The following is a 17,882-nucleotide window of genomic DNA, read 5'->3' as shown; positions in this document are numbered from 1 at the left end:
TTACTTCAGGGACCCAGCACTTGTGCTGCCCCTACTATATCTCACCCCCCCATAATGCTAAAATTGAATCTAATACAAAACCCTATTAAAAAAATAAACAGAGTTAAGTGTTGCAAAGGGCATACATGTGTCTAGGTTCTAGATTGGTAAAGTAAGATTTAATTTTTTTTATTAATCATTTTAACTCTTTTTGATAAATGTATCTTTTGGCACAGGACTGAATGAATTCTACTTGAAGAATGGATTTAAAAAACAAAATAAGCTAAAAAGAAAAAAAAATACATATAGCTTTCAGCTTCTTTACAGACGATTCATACCATGGAACATAACTCAGAATCAGAACATGATACAGAACATGTTCTGTATATCTATATCATTTAATTCTTAAATTATGTAAATGTGCTAAAGAATGCATGACAGTTAAAATGATTAAAGACTGGTTTCTTATACCACAGATTAAACAATTTCTATATTTTTGAATTGTTACCTATAATGTACAGCAGAACACAATTTTATAGTTTATATTTAAACAGATATTTATAATCTAAAAAACAAAAATGAGGCTTAATTACTTTAATATACATTCAAAATAAAGTTTTAAAAGAGCACTGAAATACCTGCTTACCTTAAATAGAAGTGTTTATTATATGGACATTTAATTATACAAAATGAGATTTACAAGCATTTTTAAATGAACATTCATTACATAAAAACAAATGACAACATCTGGAATATCTCATAATAATCCACTTAAAACCAAGTTTCAACTACACTTTGATTACTTTGATAACCCCACTAATTATAAATGCCTTAGATTACAGAAAGCCACTGACAACAAAATTGTTGTATAGAGCACATTCATAAGGCAGCATATAGGACATTCACAAATGTTTAAATTGTACTGAATAGTATTTACATTTATATAATTTTCAGTTCCACTACTATAGTATATAGTAACCCACATATACACTGAAAAAAGAACAAATCTTGAGACAGTGAAGTGAAATCTATTATTTTTGCTGTGTATTTAGCCATGTTATAATAATGTCATTTGTTCTGTTCAATCCTCCCCAATTTGGGTGAGCTTAAGGATTGGGACAAATTAAATGATTGTAATGTTAGTATTTGGATGCATACCCATTATATGCATTGTCTGCTTCAAGTCTGTGACCCATCAACATCACCAAATTTTTTATATGTTCCTGAATCAGACAATATGTCTTTTTCAAATCTTAAATGCAGCCACTTTCAACTGTTGCTTGTTTGTGGGGTTTTCTGACTTTTTTCAACATGAGTACATTACTTTACAGTTACACACCAGTATTAGTTATGATGGGGGTTTTCCAATGTTTATTTTAAACAATGTGAATAATTCATGAAATCATATCACCAACAAATATAACAATCAAGTCCACACAACTCCAGCACTGTTCAGCTAAGTGTCTTCTGGAACTAGACCTAAGTCCTAAGATAGGCTTTGTCTGGTTGTAGCATGTCTGTGAATCTTGATATTTTATTCAAGAACAAATTAACAATGTGAATTAGCAACACATCTGTATTATGTAAAAGAAAAAACAATATTTGTAACTGATACTGAGAAAATAGTCTTAATATTTTAATGCACAACCAAAAAACATACTGCAAATGATACATTCAAATATTCTAACCTATTAAATACACTGCTGAGAAGAAATCAGAAATTATGTTCTACTCTTTTCAAAGCATTTTTACTTCTTTATGTTGATCCACAATTCTAATATATTCTATGCACATTTTGAAATTTTGCTTTAAGCCAAGTTGATAAGTCCTGATCTGTATTTTTGTGCTTTTCCACAGTGGTTTAATCTAACCCTGAAATGGGACATAAAAAATATGTAGAAGTCTTTGTTTTAGAATTTGTTTTTTTTTCCTGCTGAGTAACTGAAGCAAACATAAACACTCTTACAAGGTAACACAGCACGTTACATGACTCATGGATTAGAAATTAGGTTTTATTAGCAGAAGTCTAATGTCTGCAGGTTGTTTAAGTAATGCTTTTTTAAATTAATGACACTTCATAATTCTTATGACATTTATAAAAATACTACATTCATTTCAGTGGAATTTTAGCTGCTATTTCATCCCGTAAAATTTCACATGCATAATACTGTAGATGAGTATCCCTGCTTCTGAATTTTCCTTTCAGATCTTCAAAATGAATCAGGCATCAATTATGGCTTTAACTTCACATCTGTTGAAGCTCTCAGTAGATCTAAAGGACAACGGATGACTTGTTTTTATAGGTTTCTTGATTTATTCTCTTTGGGAGCTGAAAAACAACCAGACTTTAGTCTAAACAAATAGATTCATAAATCAAACCTAGGCAGCTCCAAGCATTTCAAAATCTCCACAAAAACATTTTTTTTGTTTGGTTGCATAGACATCAATAATGACAGGTTAAAAATGCATTTAGGGCACATCTTTCACATACTAGTGAAAGTAATGTTAAAAATGATACAGGACACTCAACAGTAGACATACAGTACTGCATGAGTCCGAAAATTAAAGCTATCATTCTCGTACCAGTGTGGCAGGTTAAGAAGTGAACATGCCGTCCTACTCAGTGTGGACCTGCCAGTATAATCTGCAGAAGTGTTAGCATTGATTGGAAGTGTAATTTAGCACTTGGTTCATGCTTACACAAATCTTCCTTCTCATAGATCACTGTTGTGTAAGAAGGTGGGGATTTCCACACCAAGCTAGGACAATCAACTCCACACAACTCTAGCAGTGCTCAGCTAAGTGTGTGAGCACACTTTTCTTTATAACTGAAATTATAAAATTGTCTTGTTGACCTTCAAGTTTTACTATCCCTAAGTCCAACTTTAAACATAATGTTTTTGATGCTCTTTAATTCATATTCTATTTCTATCATTTTCTTGAAATATTATATTTCATATTTCACATGTATGCATGATTTATTATTTTATGTTTACTGTACTTTTTTGTAGTTAAAGTAAAATGCCTTGAACTAGAAGGCACTTGATAAGAATAAAATTGACCAATAGACCAGTACCACAAAAGGTAACTATGACACAACATCTGTTACTGTACATATGTTCTCATTTCTATTGTAAATATATTACCTAGCCTGACTGCAACAGTTACTTATATAGTGGACGTGTATACAAATATTTAAGAGATAGCTGAGGATGGGAACCACAGAGATTATAATCCTTTGAGAATGTTTAATTACTCTCTCTGTACAAACAAACATAAAACAACATGCTTAAGATTCTTGATTAATGAATCAATTCTACAGATACCAAAACACAAACTGATACCAAAACAAAGCTTTCATGCATTTTCTTTCAACGGACAGCAGCAAAGCAAACACTTTCAACATGGGAGCTATTAATGAGTCAAGAATATACAAAGCCTATTTCATTATCTTGAAGTGGAAAAAGGATAAAATCACTACAATGAATCATTCTGTGCCAAAATGTAGTAAAGAAAATCTTAAGGCTGTGATATTTCAGGTGTTACCTTGAATAAATCTTCCTGTATCACATAACTTAAAAAGAGGTTTGCACTGGATGCATTATATCATAATGTTCTTTCCAAGCACAGTGATTACAGTAGACTGCATATTAGTCATCACAGTGCAGCCCTCCACATCTTAATTGTTCCTTAGGAAAATGGGTAAATATTCCACAATTTTTTAAATGGTTAACAAATGGTACCAATGCTAAACTTTATATTATCACTGCCTTTGCAGTGCCTTTGAGTAACTGTCAAGCTACTATGATTAACACGGTTGTTGTAACTACAGTGCTTAACACTAGAATTTCAAGTCTGTTTATAACATTTTAATATATTAAAATATTGAAATTATTTCACTTTCCAGTCCCTTTAAGTTTAACACAAAACTTCACAATTCCATTTATACTTAAATACAGCATCAAATGTCCAAATGTTTTTCATTCATTTCAGTCCTTCTCAAAAACATAAAATCTTGAATCACTTGCAGAACGGATGTTACCTAAATATGAGAAAGTTTTATAAAATGTTCACTATAATAGAATGCTTTCAATCTACATACTGTGCAGTATTTATACTGGAAGAACTACAGGGCATTATGGAGTGTGTGGATCTTCCCCTCCCCCGTACACTTACACTACTCCCACCTGAGAAAAGTCTCTGTGCCCCAAGGTGTAATGGAAATAGACTTACAAAATCATTAACTCCCTCTAAAAATTAACATTATTCTCTCATCTTCTGAAACACAGATTTTACTGAACTCTTTGTTGGTGATGTTTGTATCTTGTGTTGTTGTGTTGGATTCTGCAAAACAAAGCTCCCCCAAGAGATAATAATTGTTGAACTGAATTATACTCAGGATATGATCTGCAACATTACCTGGTGAATGTTCACTGATGCAATCTACTGCTGACATTTCATTCACTAGTACTGGAAACCCAGTATGTTTAAATCATGAGAACTCACCAATTAAATTGGAAACCATGAAACTGCACCTCACAAACTGTTTCATTACAATCTTTCATGAGATTCCCCCATATCTTGTAATAAAGTCTCTTTCCTCTCATCTGCCACCTCATCCACTTTTCCAATTCAGAGCAATTTTCCTTCATGCTTTTTACAGTAGGTCATCACAGCTCCAGGACTCTTTAATCTAGTTAGATGCTTTCATTTTTAGAGTACTCAATGAGAATGCACTCTTTTCACTGTTCTCAGCTACTCTATTGGCAGATCAGTGTGTTTTACATGTACTCATGTCGCTGTAGTTCCCTAAACTGTTGCTTTCCATTATTTCGAGATGACCAATATACCATCAGTATTTTTTTAACAAGAATTTGGCCTCTGAACTCCATCACACACCTCTGCTGAGAATGTATAACCTAATTCACAATTTGCAAGCAGATAATATTAAGGCAATGTCTGCACAATGCAAGCAACTTGACACCTGCCAAGCAAAATTGGTTCACTGTGCGCTTTTGTTTCAGGAAAACTGCAATGCCTCATTACAAAAGAAGAAAGTATACAGAAGCAGTCCTCTCTGCCAAGGTAGTGTTGGGATCTATACTCTCTTTGCCTGCTAAAGTCCGAAGGTGTACCAGATCTTGCATTCATTTAAACTGTATCCATTAAACAGCCAGGATCATGCCGGCATTGAAGAATTTCTTTCTTCAGAGATGAGGGAAGGTTTCAGATCCGACCTCCTGGGCCTGTGCTGAGGACTGCTGCGAAGATTGTCATCCATCTACAGTATAAAAGAACAAAGATATATCTGAATGCACAAATACAACATAAAAACTACAGCAGTAGGTAAAAAACATTTATTAAAACTCAACCACTCTTCTATATATTTTTTACAATTAGTAGTAACAGATTTGGCACCATAATGAATTCATGATTTTAAAAGCATAATTTTCATGCCACATTCCAAACCTAAACACAGAAATACTGTGGTTAATATTCGAGTGTGCTTATTTTTGAAACAGGAACAAGTAATAGGTTTATTCCATGCTGAAAAGAGAAGAAAGAAAACACAGCTTCACCCGAAGAAGGCTTCACAGCCGAAACATTCTGTTTTCTTTCTTCTCTTTTCAGCATGGAATAGAACTATTACTTGTTCCTGTGCAGCCTACGCATGCTGACGCAGCTATCCACCTGAACAATTTTTTAAACACTCTAAGAAATATACTGACTTAATTGTGCACCATGCCAATATTTACAAAATATATAATGTAATGTGAAAAATAGGTATTGTTTTATTAAGCAGGATTGATACCTATCATTTAGAGGAAATTTGTTTTTTACAAGTATCCACAATCTATAGGCTAGCTATGCTAGAATTGTACACCTCATTAACATCAAAATTATTTACAGTACAGGCATGTGTCAGTATAAAATATCTCTAGCTGGAATTTTGTATTTGTCCACTATTTGAAACTAAATAAAATTAATTTGTAGTTGAGTACTTTTGTCTCTTGGAGCCTGTTTCAGAACACGTAAACTAATGAAATCAGATAGGGCTGTGAGAATGTATAATTTAAACACAACAAATTACACTGCTACCAAACAGCTGTTATAATTCTCCCTGAAAGCTGGCAGCAGATAGACATGGGGCAGTAATGAGCATACCATAACCATTACTGATCCAGATAATGCCTGTTAACCTGAAATATAAGGTGGCATGTTTTCACTAACACATTTCCCACTAACATTTTTAACATTTCCCAATTTTTTGTAGCCATTAAATATTGCATAGCTTCTACTATATCAGCATGGCAAATATGTCTTTACAATAGTGGCTGCACTGGAACATCAGGGTAGAAATGGTGAACCTAGTGTAATTAGTTGACATGACACCACCCGAGATGTCTAAAGAAGGGCACGGACAGCCACTAGAATGGTCATTGCAGGTCTGTCCTAATTGGTAGTACAGTGTGAAATCCCAAGCGTGATATCATTTGATTAGGAAGTCAGGCCTCTGCAGGCTGCATGGCCATTGCCACCAGTGGGCATTGCACATGGGTGTTACACATGTAATTTGAAAATGATTCCTTTCCTTCTGAAATTAAGGGAAGGATATACTGTACAAAGTTACAGCTGATCAACATTTATTGCATACAGCACTGGCATAGAAGGCGTAGCTATATCATCCTTGAGAACATTTTCACAAAAGCAACTTATAGTTCTTTGGGTAATCTTTTACTCTAAACAAAGATAATCAAGATAACATTGTAAATTTACTTACAAGGTAAAACATGTAAAAGTGCAAGTCTAGACTCCAGATTAAATTCAGAAAACACTGGGTGCATTTTTCTAAAAAAACATTCCATTTACTGCGTTGATATCTAAGATATTGAAAAAGCTCTTAATTATCTCAATTATATCCATATTTTACCATTTTATGGATAGACACACTGTTTCACTCCATTCACACTATTTATCCAATTTATAAAGACTGCAAAAAAAATGATTTTGCATAAGGATTTGCATAAGAACAGAAAGAAACAGAATGCAAAGGAAGGCATGACCTTTTCAATTAAGTTGGATTCTTTATTAACAAGCTGTGTCAGCTTTTGCAGATTTGCATCTACTGCATCCTGGCTGGCTGGAGATAAACCTGAAGACAAAATATAAAGAAGACAGGAGAAGAGGTGCATTCACAAAAGCAGCATGAAGAAGAATGAAAAAGATATAAAACAAAACCACATGACAGCTACAAAGCAAGTTAATGCAGGCAGTTTGTAATCCCAGACTCAGAATTTCTCAAAATAGGCTCAGTCTTGCTGGTGGACCCTCTGTAACAAACTTTACTCTGTATCAAATATTGGACAGCTAAATCCTGTGGCACAGGAAGCTGCTTCAGTCAAATACCAAGCTGATAATTACAAAAATAATTCATCAAACAGGAAGCAAAAGAAATGTTCACATTACAATTACTAACCAGGTTACCTAAGGAATCAGTTTCAGGTTTTAGGTAAATCACGAAAGACCCTTTCTTAGCATTGTGTAAATTCATATAGAGAATAACCATGCCTTATATTGCCGCTATCTTCCCTTATACATGTATGCTCTAGCTGTTTCTAGGAGTCGGATAGGAGGGACAGGAGAGCAGAATTGCAAGCTCTTCTGGTTTAGTGTCCTTTAATGGTTAACAGGTGTGTACTAATCATGGAGGGGTTAGAGAGCAGGAGAGAGAATGTAGCAGCATATGTCAATGGGGTTGAGTAAAAGAGAATGAAAGGAAACTCCCCCCCCCGTATTACGCAAGGAGAGGACTGAAATAGTTAGTTAGTTAGAAATAATGATGAATGGAAAAAAGAGTTTGAAATCCTATAATTACAATAATTAACCACCAAATATAGTATACACTTAAAAATATACAGTACAGTACATACATCAATTAGAGAATTACCTTTTAACAAATGTATAAATGCAGTACATTTCATTAACCTACACTGTATGACTCAGTAAATATAACACACAGTAAAAATAAAAATTCTAAAGTCACTTAGGTGCTGAAAGTTGCTGCACAGCTTGCTTTTCACTCCAGTAACGTAAACGCTCCTTAAATATTTCATTATGGGACCCATGGGAGGTCTTTACATGGAGTCAAGTCAGGTCAAGTCATAGATAATCTGGAGAGAAGGTGTATTTAAAAAAAGCTGTGCCTTTTGTGTTAAAAAAGACCACCTATGATTATGAACGATCAAAATATAAAATGCAACATAATTTTCAAACAGGGTTTAAGGCAAAACATAAAGTGCCCTCCTTAAGCATTCGGACATCAAAGTCAAAGCTCATTTTTGCCTCATAGTGAAGCAATTTGTACTGTGATTAGAAGATTACATGAATGTACAATACAGTATTTAACAAAAACATATTGACGTGAAACTGTTGTTCAAATTCAGTTCTGAATGTTCAGTTCCTCTGATCTTCAGCACTTACTGTTCAATGTTTTAAATGTGCTTTTGTAGTTTCTGAAGGACAAACCTATCTTAATCAGCAGTAAAGATGATGGAATAACTCCAAAGCAATGACAAATCTGATCCAATAGATTTTGTCAGAATAAACAGAAACAAAAAAAAGGACACAAGTGGGAACTAAGAAATGTCTTACCAGAGGCGCTTTCTACAAAGTAAGTTTTAATTATGGCATCACAAAATTGGCCAAGGTTGGTCAGCTGCTTCAGGTGCACTTGTAGCTGTCCATTAGGAAGGTCTGCTTTATGAAGTGGTGCAATATATCCAAAAACGAAGGCATCAAGGCTGGCTGGCCTATGGACATAACAAAACAGAAAATCAAACACTTAACTAAGTGGTCAAATAAATTTTGTATTGATTCTAGGATATCTTTTAAAACCAGTATTCAACTGTACAGTTGGATCTTGACATTCGCAAGGGTCCGGTGCAGAGAACTGTTGCAAACAGCCAAATTCACATATAACCATTATACCCCTATACTGTTGCAAAATGTACAGTACAAGAGTATATAATATGTATGTATGGATAAAAGTTATATGTAACTCTTCCTTACATGGTAATTAAAATACTGCTGCATCGGCTTTAAGTTAATTGGAATAACACTGATCGACTAAAAGAAACAACAGAAATCACTGTTAATCACTCATAGTAATCAGTTAAAATAATAAAAAAACATGAATCCCTCCTCCACACCAAGCCCACACTCTCTTTCCTGGCTCTGAGATTAGCACACCCCAATGTAATGAAATGTGCGTCTGTTGTGCTGCTAATTTATAAGTTACTGTCAATAACCTTCAACTTGGTTTCATCCCACTCTGCTCTTCTTTCATCCAAGACCTCAACAGCCAGATCGAATCACAAATAAGCAAATGTCCGCATGTTAAATTTGCAGATGTCGAGACCATACTTTAATTCAGCTTCTTTATTAAAGGCTGTTATTTGAATCCAGCCAAAAGTAACAACACATTAGCTAGATAAGAGACTCGAAGTCTGGTTTACACAGATGAAAGCCATTAATGATGCAGTAAAGTAGCTACAAATTATATAATTACACTTAGCTGCATTTATTTTACAGCATAGGCTCTTTATAAACAAAATTTGCCTTCTGAACTGAAAGTGATAACATTTCATTTGTGATTTGCTCCACTCTGCATTTTGTTCTCATTCAAGACTTTACTCACATGTTTCCAAAGAAATACTGGGATGTCCCCAATCTATGCGAAAGAAGATTCAGGCACTCTTTGGCTTCACTGTAAATCTAATGAGAGACATGAGGAAAAGACAGGCCAGTATCTAACATTACGATATTGGTTTGGTACATCCTGCCACAGACCAGGCAAAGCTTTGGTACTTATGTAATTATAGCATGTTTCAAATTACCTCCTTCTTTATACTTTATTGAAGACTTCAGTTCAGATTTGGTTTCCTTACCAATAATTATACAAAGTTAACAAACTGTTCCAACATATTAGGAATGGTTGAAGTAACCCTGTAAAAACTGTTAGGGCACACATCTCCTTATACAATATTTTAATTATGAATACTATACAGTATGTCATATATGACGTGCATATGCTTTTCAATTTTACTCACAGTGCAGTAAATGCATGGTGATGTGAATGTGTAAAAAAACTGTAATGACAGAAGTATTGCAGAGCAATCTAACTATTACTCTTATCAGGCAAAAAACAGACAAATAGTTAGGGTTTCAGCTGAGGTTACAGTAAATTTGTGAGCTGGGTTTTGAGAAAGAGCTCCAGTTGTTAAAATATAGCATGAATTAAGGTGGGAGCTAATGGTAGAGAGAATGACCATTACTGGTATTTTCCACTGATCATTATTTGATCTGAATACAATAGTTTCTCCAACTACATACTTTTTATGCAACATGTGCACATTATGGTCATTATGTACAATAAATACAATTCTGAATGTTATTTTTTTATATTTTTTATACTGAGAGCTTATTGGTCCTGTGTGTGTGATTTTAATTTTGGACATGTTTTGTTAAAGCAAAGCTATATAATTTTACATACTATTCATCTCTTTTAAGTATTCTGGAAAAATAAACAATCTTTTTTCATGAATAGTATATAGTATTTGAGAATGACCTGGAGGGAAAAAAAAGACTTTCTCCCATGGCCAGCTAGATTGTCAGGAAAAAAATGGAAAATAACTTACACTAAAGGTGAGAATCAACTTGGAATGCTCAAGATGGACCAAACCTGAGAACCGCTTCAGACTTTGACATTTATATATATTAAAAATATAAATAGAAACTTAAAAAGACAAAAGACAAAACAAAGCCAGTTAAATTCTAATTTTTCAGGTTTCCAGGTATTCTGTCCTTATCACTTATCCACCATATGAGTAAAGGTTGTATGTCTCTAAATGAAAAACGTTGTTATTTATATGAGGTCGCACAATGATCTTAAACTCAGAACAGTCAGAGGCTACATTTTAATTTACTGAGAAATCCAGGGCACTGAGATCACATTCAGTGACATTTTTGTTAAACCACAATATCTTTCACCTTCTCTTAGATTACCAAGAGAACATTAAAAATAACTGTCTTCTACTCACATTGCTTTGCAGCCAGACAAGAATGGCCACTGTTCCCCATTACTGAACTACCAAGACTGTAAGCCGGCATGGAAATTCAAAAGAATGGACACATCAATGTAAAGGCACTTAAGAGAGGGCTGGGCCACCACATTCAGCCAGTTCATGCAAATTCATGCACCATGGCGTAGAGTCTACCAGCATATGGAATCTTGCAGGAGAGACACTGCGCCAATCTCCCATGAGAAAGTCAATCAACTCAATCCAGGCCGATGGAGGGGGAAACACTTCTCTGGTGTCATTCTGGAATATCCCATAAATGTTCTATTGGGTTAACATCTGGTGACTGAGAAAGCCGCGACATATGGGTAACATCAGTTGTGTGCTTATTAAAACACTGGGCGACTACATGTGCACAGTGGATGGTGGCATTTTCATCCTGGAAGACACTCCTAATGGCAAGCAAGAAATGCTGCAAGACGGGTTTGGAAATGATCGCTCAATACAACTAAGTTATGATGTGAAGTGTTGCCGTTGCCTTCTTAGGGAATGAATGCAACCAAACCATGCCAGGAAAATGTGTCCCACAACATGGCAGAACCCATAATGCATCTCATCAAATCCCATTTCTCCACCGTCTGTGTTCTCTGTATTACTGGACTTACAAACATGCCAGGTGTGATGAGCGGTTTGTGTACTGCAACCTGACTACGCCATCACAATTTATGGAGTTCCCCAGCAGATCATTGTTGATGAAACTGGCTGCTTGCAGCCCAGGCTGATTTTCAGTCAGTTTATCTGCAGTTGCTTTCCTGTTTAGTGCATGCATGATTTGGACGATATCTTTCCCTCAGCATTCTGATCTGACATCACCTTAGAAACCACTGCTTGTGAAACAACAGCAAATAGTCTTGGTCACTGAAGACTCTTCCAAACATGCCCCTACAATCACCCTTCTTTCAAAGGCATCGTGGTATCCTCTTACAGTCATTCTAGCCATAATTATAAGCAACCAGCCCCGTGAAATATTTTTATACATATCCCTAAGCATGCTAGGATGTAATTTTCATATTTACACAACTCTGCCCTTGCTTTCATTATACATGGTGTCCCTCATTTATCCAGGATCAGGAGTAGAGATGTTATCCAAGTATTCCAAGTATTTATTCATGTGACACATGTGTCCATCAATAATCTGCATTATCAGCCTGGGCTACTGAATAAAACACTATAAAACAAATTGCCTTACTTTTGCTTCCACCTCACTGATGCTGTGCAATGGAGGTTCCCCTTTAGTCAACATAATCCGAGACAGAGCCTCGCTGGACAGCCTGCTAGGTAGGAAGAAGTTCAGTGGAAATGGGGTTCTGGAAGCAAACCATGGTCTTGTTACATTGGAGTAGTTTTCAACATCCACCCAGAATGTATGCAACTAGAAAAGAGATGGAAATCACAGAACACATTAACTTGACACTCTTATTTTGTGCTTGATTGAAAATCTTGTCAAACTGACTTGTTTGAATCCTCCAGATCTTACAAATATATCGTTCTTTATGAATCTGAAGTCCAATCCATTTTCAATATGAGGAGACTTTGAAATGAGTCAATGATAACAGATTGTGTGGACTATGTGTCATGTAATTTCCTTTTTGTTTTAAATATTATAACTTTTAGAAAAATGTTTTGAAGTTTTCAAACCAGTCAAAATTTCACTAGGTCACATGTTTAGCAATGCACAACTTTGTTATTGTATTGTATCAAATCGTGATATTATTTCTAAAGTGAATGTAGTTGGTTTTCTGGAAAAACCATTATCTATTGGGAAAGCTGAATTATTTATTAACATTAAACTTTGTTATTTTACATTTTGGATATTTTTGTATATATAGTGTACCTTCCTTCCTCTGTTGCCTTCCTACAACAAAGTGTCACCAGGAAATCTGTTAAACTGTTAATTTATTGATCACTGCACACAATCAGCTTTATATCAATCAAACAGAACGATTGTCCATTTCTTTGTCATTCAGCTTATCTGACCCACAAAAACATATTCATCGCTAGAAGATAACAGACACACTCTTTCTCCTGGACAACACAGTACAAAATCTGTTTCTGAGAGACAGCAAGAAAGAGAATTACAGACTAAAACTAAAGACTCCCATATTTCAGGTCAAATAAGCCCTGGCCAAATAAAACCAGGGGCTTATGTACACCATAAAAAATGCAGGACACTGTTTTGTAAAAGAAACCAACTCACATCAAAACACAATCTTTTAGGACTAAAATGTTGCATGTCTGCATTTTCTTCTTTACTCTTATTAAATGTACATGTATTCCTGTAGCATTTGGTCATTCCAACTACAGTGGTATTTGTATTTCCCTCTGGTGATGGCTGTATTTCAGTAGAAATATACAGTACTTACCAGTGCCGGACGCAGTTTCTCCTCAAGCAGCGCAATAAAGGCCAATGTATCAGCTCCTTGTTTAGCTGTGAGTTCATAATCAGCATTGTATCTCTGTTAAAAGAAAAACATGCTTGTATGCAAGACGTACACTTTCTATGTGCTCAGTCATTAATGTTCCTATGATTTCAGTATAAGTTTGGCAATTGTATTATGTTTCAAAAATCTCAAAACTAGAGTAGCCTCAAAATCTATACATACCTTAATTAAAAAATATTTTAATATTTTCTTTTTCAATCATTCAAATACAAATTGTATTAAATAATAAAATTAGAAAGGTTTTTGAAACCTGTAAAAAAGTATTTTAGCCCAAATGTAAACATATATTTAGGTAACAAGTGCTAAATAAATATTATGATCCAGAATCTTAATGATTTCCACTCACCCTCATAAACAATTAAAAAAAAGATGAAAAATAGTAGCTATATAAAACTTGTGAAATAAATAATATCATAATGTAAAATGTGATCACTTTCTGTCCAAGGCATCTACTGCTCTTGACCTAAGGACACATCCCAGGGTCTAGGACACCAGTAGAGCAATAATGAAAAGATGTAGTAGGGTTTTTCAGGTCTGCTTTCTACAGTTAAAACATGAATTACCTGATATAAAAAAAGCAGCTTGTATTTTACTTAAAGGACAAAAACACTTGCTGTCCATGGAGAAGGTTTTACAATTCATAACCGTGTAAAGGATGAATACTGGTTTGGAAGACACAGATCTGACTATTGTTTATAGTGTCTTTGAAGCAGTGATGTCCAGTGAGGCACTCATATGAAGAGTAGGCTAGCCCCAATACTTCATAAATCACTGAATTTAATCTGTGCTTTATCACTAGCTGACTGCAAACAGGATTGTACCGTCAGAGGTGCAAAATTAGCACTTCTGGGTTTTACTAGATTTGAGATGGCGATGGTATCCTCAGACTCCTACTTAATAGCAGCCCCTTATAAAGTACTACAGTACGCTCCTATTAGCTCACTCTGTTATTGGAGCATCTTTCCTTCCTTCACGCCTTAGAATCCTTGTTTTCACTGCGGTTTGACAGTGTGGAAACAGAAACGTCTGACAAAAGCAGGCACACTAACACTGCCTTCAACTATAACTTTCTAAAATGCGAGTTGTAGCTGTGAGTTTAGCCAAATAAAAACCGGAGATTCCTAATTAAGAGGTAGAGAGAAAAAACACTGATGGAAAGTTTTATAAAATGTCCGTAGGGTTTTAATGTACTTTAATGTACTTCACATTATAAATTTAAAAAACAAAAAATCAATATCACAGAACATGTGGCCTGAAAGCAAAGAGATGTAACCAACTTAAAAAATGTGAAACCTGTTTCCTTAAATAGCTCAAAATGTGCACAGGCTCTGTTACAGTGGTCCCATCAAACTCCAGTGCTGGCACAGTTCCTAAGAGAGAGTGAAGAAAAGTTTATGTCATGGAATGAAGTAAAATCACATTTAAGATAGTGAAACACCTTAATAATAAGGACTAATTCAAGGACAGTCCAAGTTAAAGTCACTGGTTAGACTGTACTGGAAGAGTGACTTGTTTACTTAAATTGGAAATTACGCTTCTCTTCAGCTTATGTTCAAATGGCCTCTCGTGTTTCTGAAGGATTCAAATTCCCATAAGAAAAATACAGTAGCAAGCAAAACAGAAGTTAAACTCTTGATTTGCTATGACATGTAACAGTTACAGGATGACAATCTCATAAAAGACAAGTGTTTTTAGTGTTAGTGTTTTTCAATTGATACATGAACATTTGTACAGCACAAGCTAAGTCCAACAGTATGCATATTTAATTTAGCTATTATACCTTCAATCCTTGAGTGTTCCAAGGAGTTCCTATTCTTGTTTCAACTGATAACCTTAACATTAAATAATTATCTTAAAGTGGGAAACCGTAGAAGCTAGCACACCTAAAAAAAAAACAAGTAGAGGTTCATTCCACACTGAAACATTTTCAGGACTGAATGAACCCGTACTTATTCTTACAAATATCACATACAGTATATGTCTATTTATGTGAAAACCACTGCAGCTTTCACTGGACTGAGAGAATTAGAAAGTGATCAAATAATTGTTTCAAAATAACAAATAGTAATTTCAAAACTAACGGGTCAAAGACTGGAGAACCAGCTCCTAGGTTTGATAATTCAAAATTAATGCTATTAAAAAAATCCATAATTAACTATATATTATACTTACTAATATGAGTAGATTACACATTAAATATCTATCAGTGAGTGGTCCACTGATCTCTGTCAGTTGTGTTGTAGAGAACACTTTGCTGTGTTGTAGCAAATAAAACATTTAGCATACAAGATGGGTAGTTATTAAATAAGTAACCAGAATAGATTACATTTAATTACACATTTTTGTTACTTTATCATCACAGATTTATCATTATCTTAAGAAAGAAGCAACTGCATTTTAAAAAATGGAGTGAAACCTATATGAAATAATTGAAAATAAAATGAGTTTTTCCTTATAGCCACTTTATAAGAGCATCACAATGTACAGTACATGTGTACTGCATCCCTTAAATCATGTATAAAATGTATATTTTCAGATTCCACCGGAAGCATTGCTGCAATACAGTACAGTGATTCTATTTAAAAAAAAACATATGGCATGGATTTGATTTTATATCTATTTATAAGAATAAAAGTTTTGCGGGCAGTGGAACGGATTTTGGCAAACAAATATCAACTATAACACTCAAGCAACTGGCAGAGGTGGTAATGAAAATACATTGCTTAAACAGGCTGCTGGTCCAAACAGAAAAAAATGTATATTTATATTTTCACCTGTTAAGGTCCTCCATGTTAAGTCAATAGGCAGTACTTTCAGCTGAGCTCCTGAAAATCTGGCGTAGGCCTAGAAGAACAAGAGAACGTACCCAATGACAAGGACAAACTACATTTCAGGCTAATACTCCATTTTTAATGCTATGCTTGAATTTACTGCATTCCAGATATGTAAAGAGCATAAACAGTCTCCTTATTTTAACTGTGAATAAATGGATAACAAACTTTAAAAAAAAGCACATAACACTTATATCAAAATAAAAATATGATTAACATATCAATTTGAAGAAAACTGAGATGTTTAAAAGATAGCAAGTAATTTTGTTTTGGAGATATTATTATTATTATTAAAGGATTGGAGTTCTGCTAATATGGTAAACAAAGAAGAAGGTTAAACCTTGAAACAACACTAAGTACGTTAGAAATCAGAAAAAAATACAAATTTCCACGGTTTTTAAAAAACGGGGTATGAAGTCATTTTGGACAGTGACAAATCATGCACTTTATGCACTGTTATTTTTCAAAGCAGACTCGAAGTACTGTATAGTGAAGGTTAAGTAGAGATGCACTATTAAAAATAAAACCCGTGACCTTGAAAGTATCTCTAACTAAACTGCGCCATGCTTTACTATTTTCATTTCACCAGAGTGATAAAATATACAGAATTTAATCATTTATTTTACTGTGCAAGCAACAGCAACCATAGATCTGAATACACTGTACATCTGCCGGTGTTATCAGTCTTTTTATTTGAGTATCGGTAGCCACAAACGCATCACGGTTTTTCGCCACTTCTCTGTAGACATATTTTAAATTCACTATTTGTTCGGTGCTTGCTTGCGCATTTATATTGAAAGCAGTTACCATAACAATAAGAGAATCAGTATGTACGGATGGCAAACCCCAATCACTACCCCAGCAGATCAGCTCCATGGGAGTCGCCATTTTTACTTCACTGAACAGGAAGTACTCAAAACTGCCGCTGTGTGAATCTGGGCATTCATCTTATTCTACTGAGCGAGGCAGCGCTATGCACAGATCAAGGATGAACTCTAACAACAACAAAACATGTCTGAAAAAAGTCATATTTTAATTAAACCTTCCTATAACTAATCGGTAACGGAAAGCCGAAATGCTTTGATGGGTCAAATTTCTTCTTCGGAACATGTAAAACTGAGAAACCTTTCTCTCACGTGTGCACAGAAATAAAACATTTTGTTGTACTCTACGATTGATGCGTGGGCGCAATTCCCAGATAGTGAGAAACATGTTTTTTTTCTTAAAAGCTGTGAAAACTAACGTTCTTAGAACATTAGTAGTATGACTTTTGAAAATACTTTGTCCAGTACACACAATATTAAATATTAAAATGGAAAACAATGTGGATAATCGTTCTTCTTTGACACATTTTAAAGTTTGTGGTGTAGAAATTCAAATCACAAAATATACAGCAAACTGTAACATCCATCCAACCATATTATCCAATACAGGGCAGAGAACCAGAGCCTGCAAACAACGAGCACAACGACGAAGTTATTTAATGTTTAATT

General features: G+C 34.6%; 1 protein-coding gene across 3 annotated transcripts; it reads right to left on the bottom strand.

Annotated features, from left to right (window-relative positions):
• Positions 1–621: 621 nt before the first annotated feature.
• Positions 622–17,538, bottom strand: mtx3 (metaxin 3). Of its 3 annotated transcripts, none has more exons than XM_015365341.2 (9): positions 17,224–17,538; positions 16,333–16,402; positions 14,852–14,928; positions 13,481–13,573; positions 12,307–12,489; positions 9,677–9,753; positions 8,632–8,789; positions 7,044–7,132; positions 622–5,260 (listed from the first exon to the last, which is right to left on the bottom strand). In XM_015365341.2, the coding sequence occupies exons 1-9, from the start codon at positions 17,275–17,277 to the stop codon at positions 5,159–5,161; spliced, it is 903 nt and encodes a 300-aa protein (XP_015220827.2). In that variant the 5' UTR covers positions 17,278–17,538; the 3' UTR covers positions 622–5,158. The 3 variants fall into 3 exon arrangements, with proteins under 3 accessions (XP_015220827.2, XP_015220822.2, XP_015220834.2); XM_015365336.2 differs by having other exon boundaries at positions 17,197–17,536; XM_015365348.2 differs by lacking the exon at positions 7,044–7,132 and having other exon boundaries at positions 5,170–5,260; positions 17,197–17,536.
• Between the last annotated feature and the right edge of the window lie 344 nt (positions 17,539–17,882).

The sequence above is a fragment of the Lepisosteus oculatus genome, chromosome 3 (assembly GCF_040954835.1).
Source record: "Lepisosteus oculatus isolate fLepOcu1 chromosome 3, fLepOcu1.hap2, whole genome shotgun sequence".
Classification (NCBI taxonomy): domain Eukaryota; kingdom Metazoa; phylum Chordata; class Actinopteri; order Semionotiformes; family Lepisosteidae; genus Lepisosteus; species Lepisosteus oculatus.
The sequence above is the reverse complement of the archived record's forward strand: the minus strand, read 5'-3'. Positions and strand labels throughout refer to the sequence as shown.

Bases quoted from the DNA above. Each gene is read 5' to 3' on its own strand.
- mtx3 (XM_015365336.2), bottom strand. From the start codon at position 17,277: ATGGCGACTCCCATGGAGCTGATCTGCTGGGGTAGTGATTGGGGTTTG. The intron at 8,790-9,676 runs GTGAGTAAAGTC...TTATGTCCATAG, and splicing joins CAGTATTTCTTTGGAAACAT to GCCAGCCAGCCTTGATGCCT. The intron at 5,261-7,043 runs GTCATGCCTTCC...TTTATACTGTAG, and splicing joins AATCCAACTTAATTGAAAAG to ATGGATGACAATCTTCGCAG.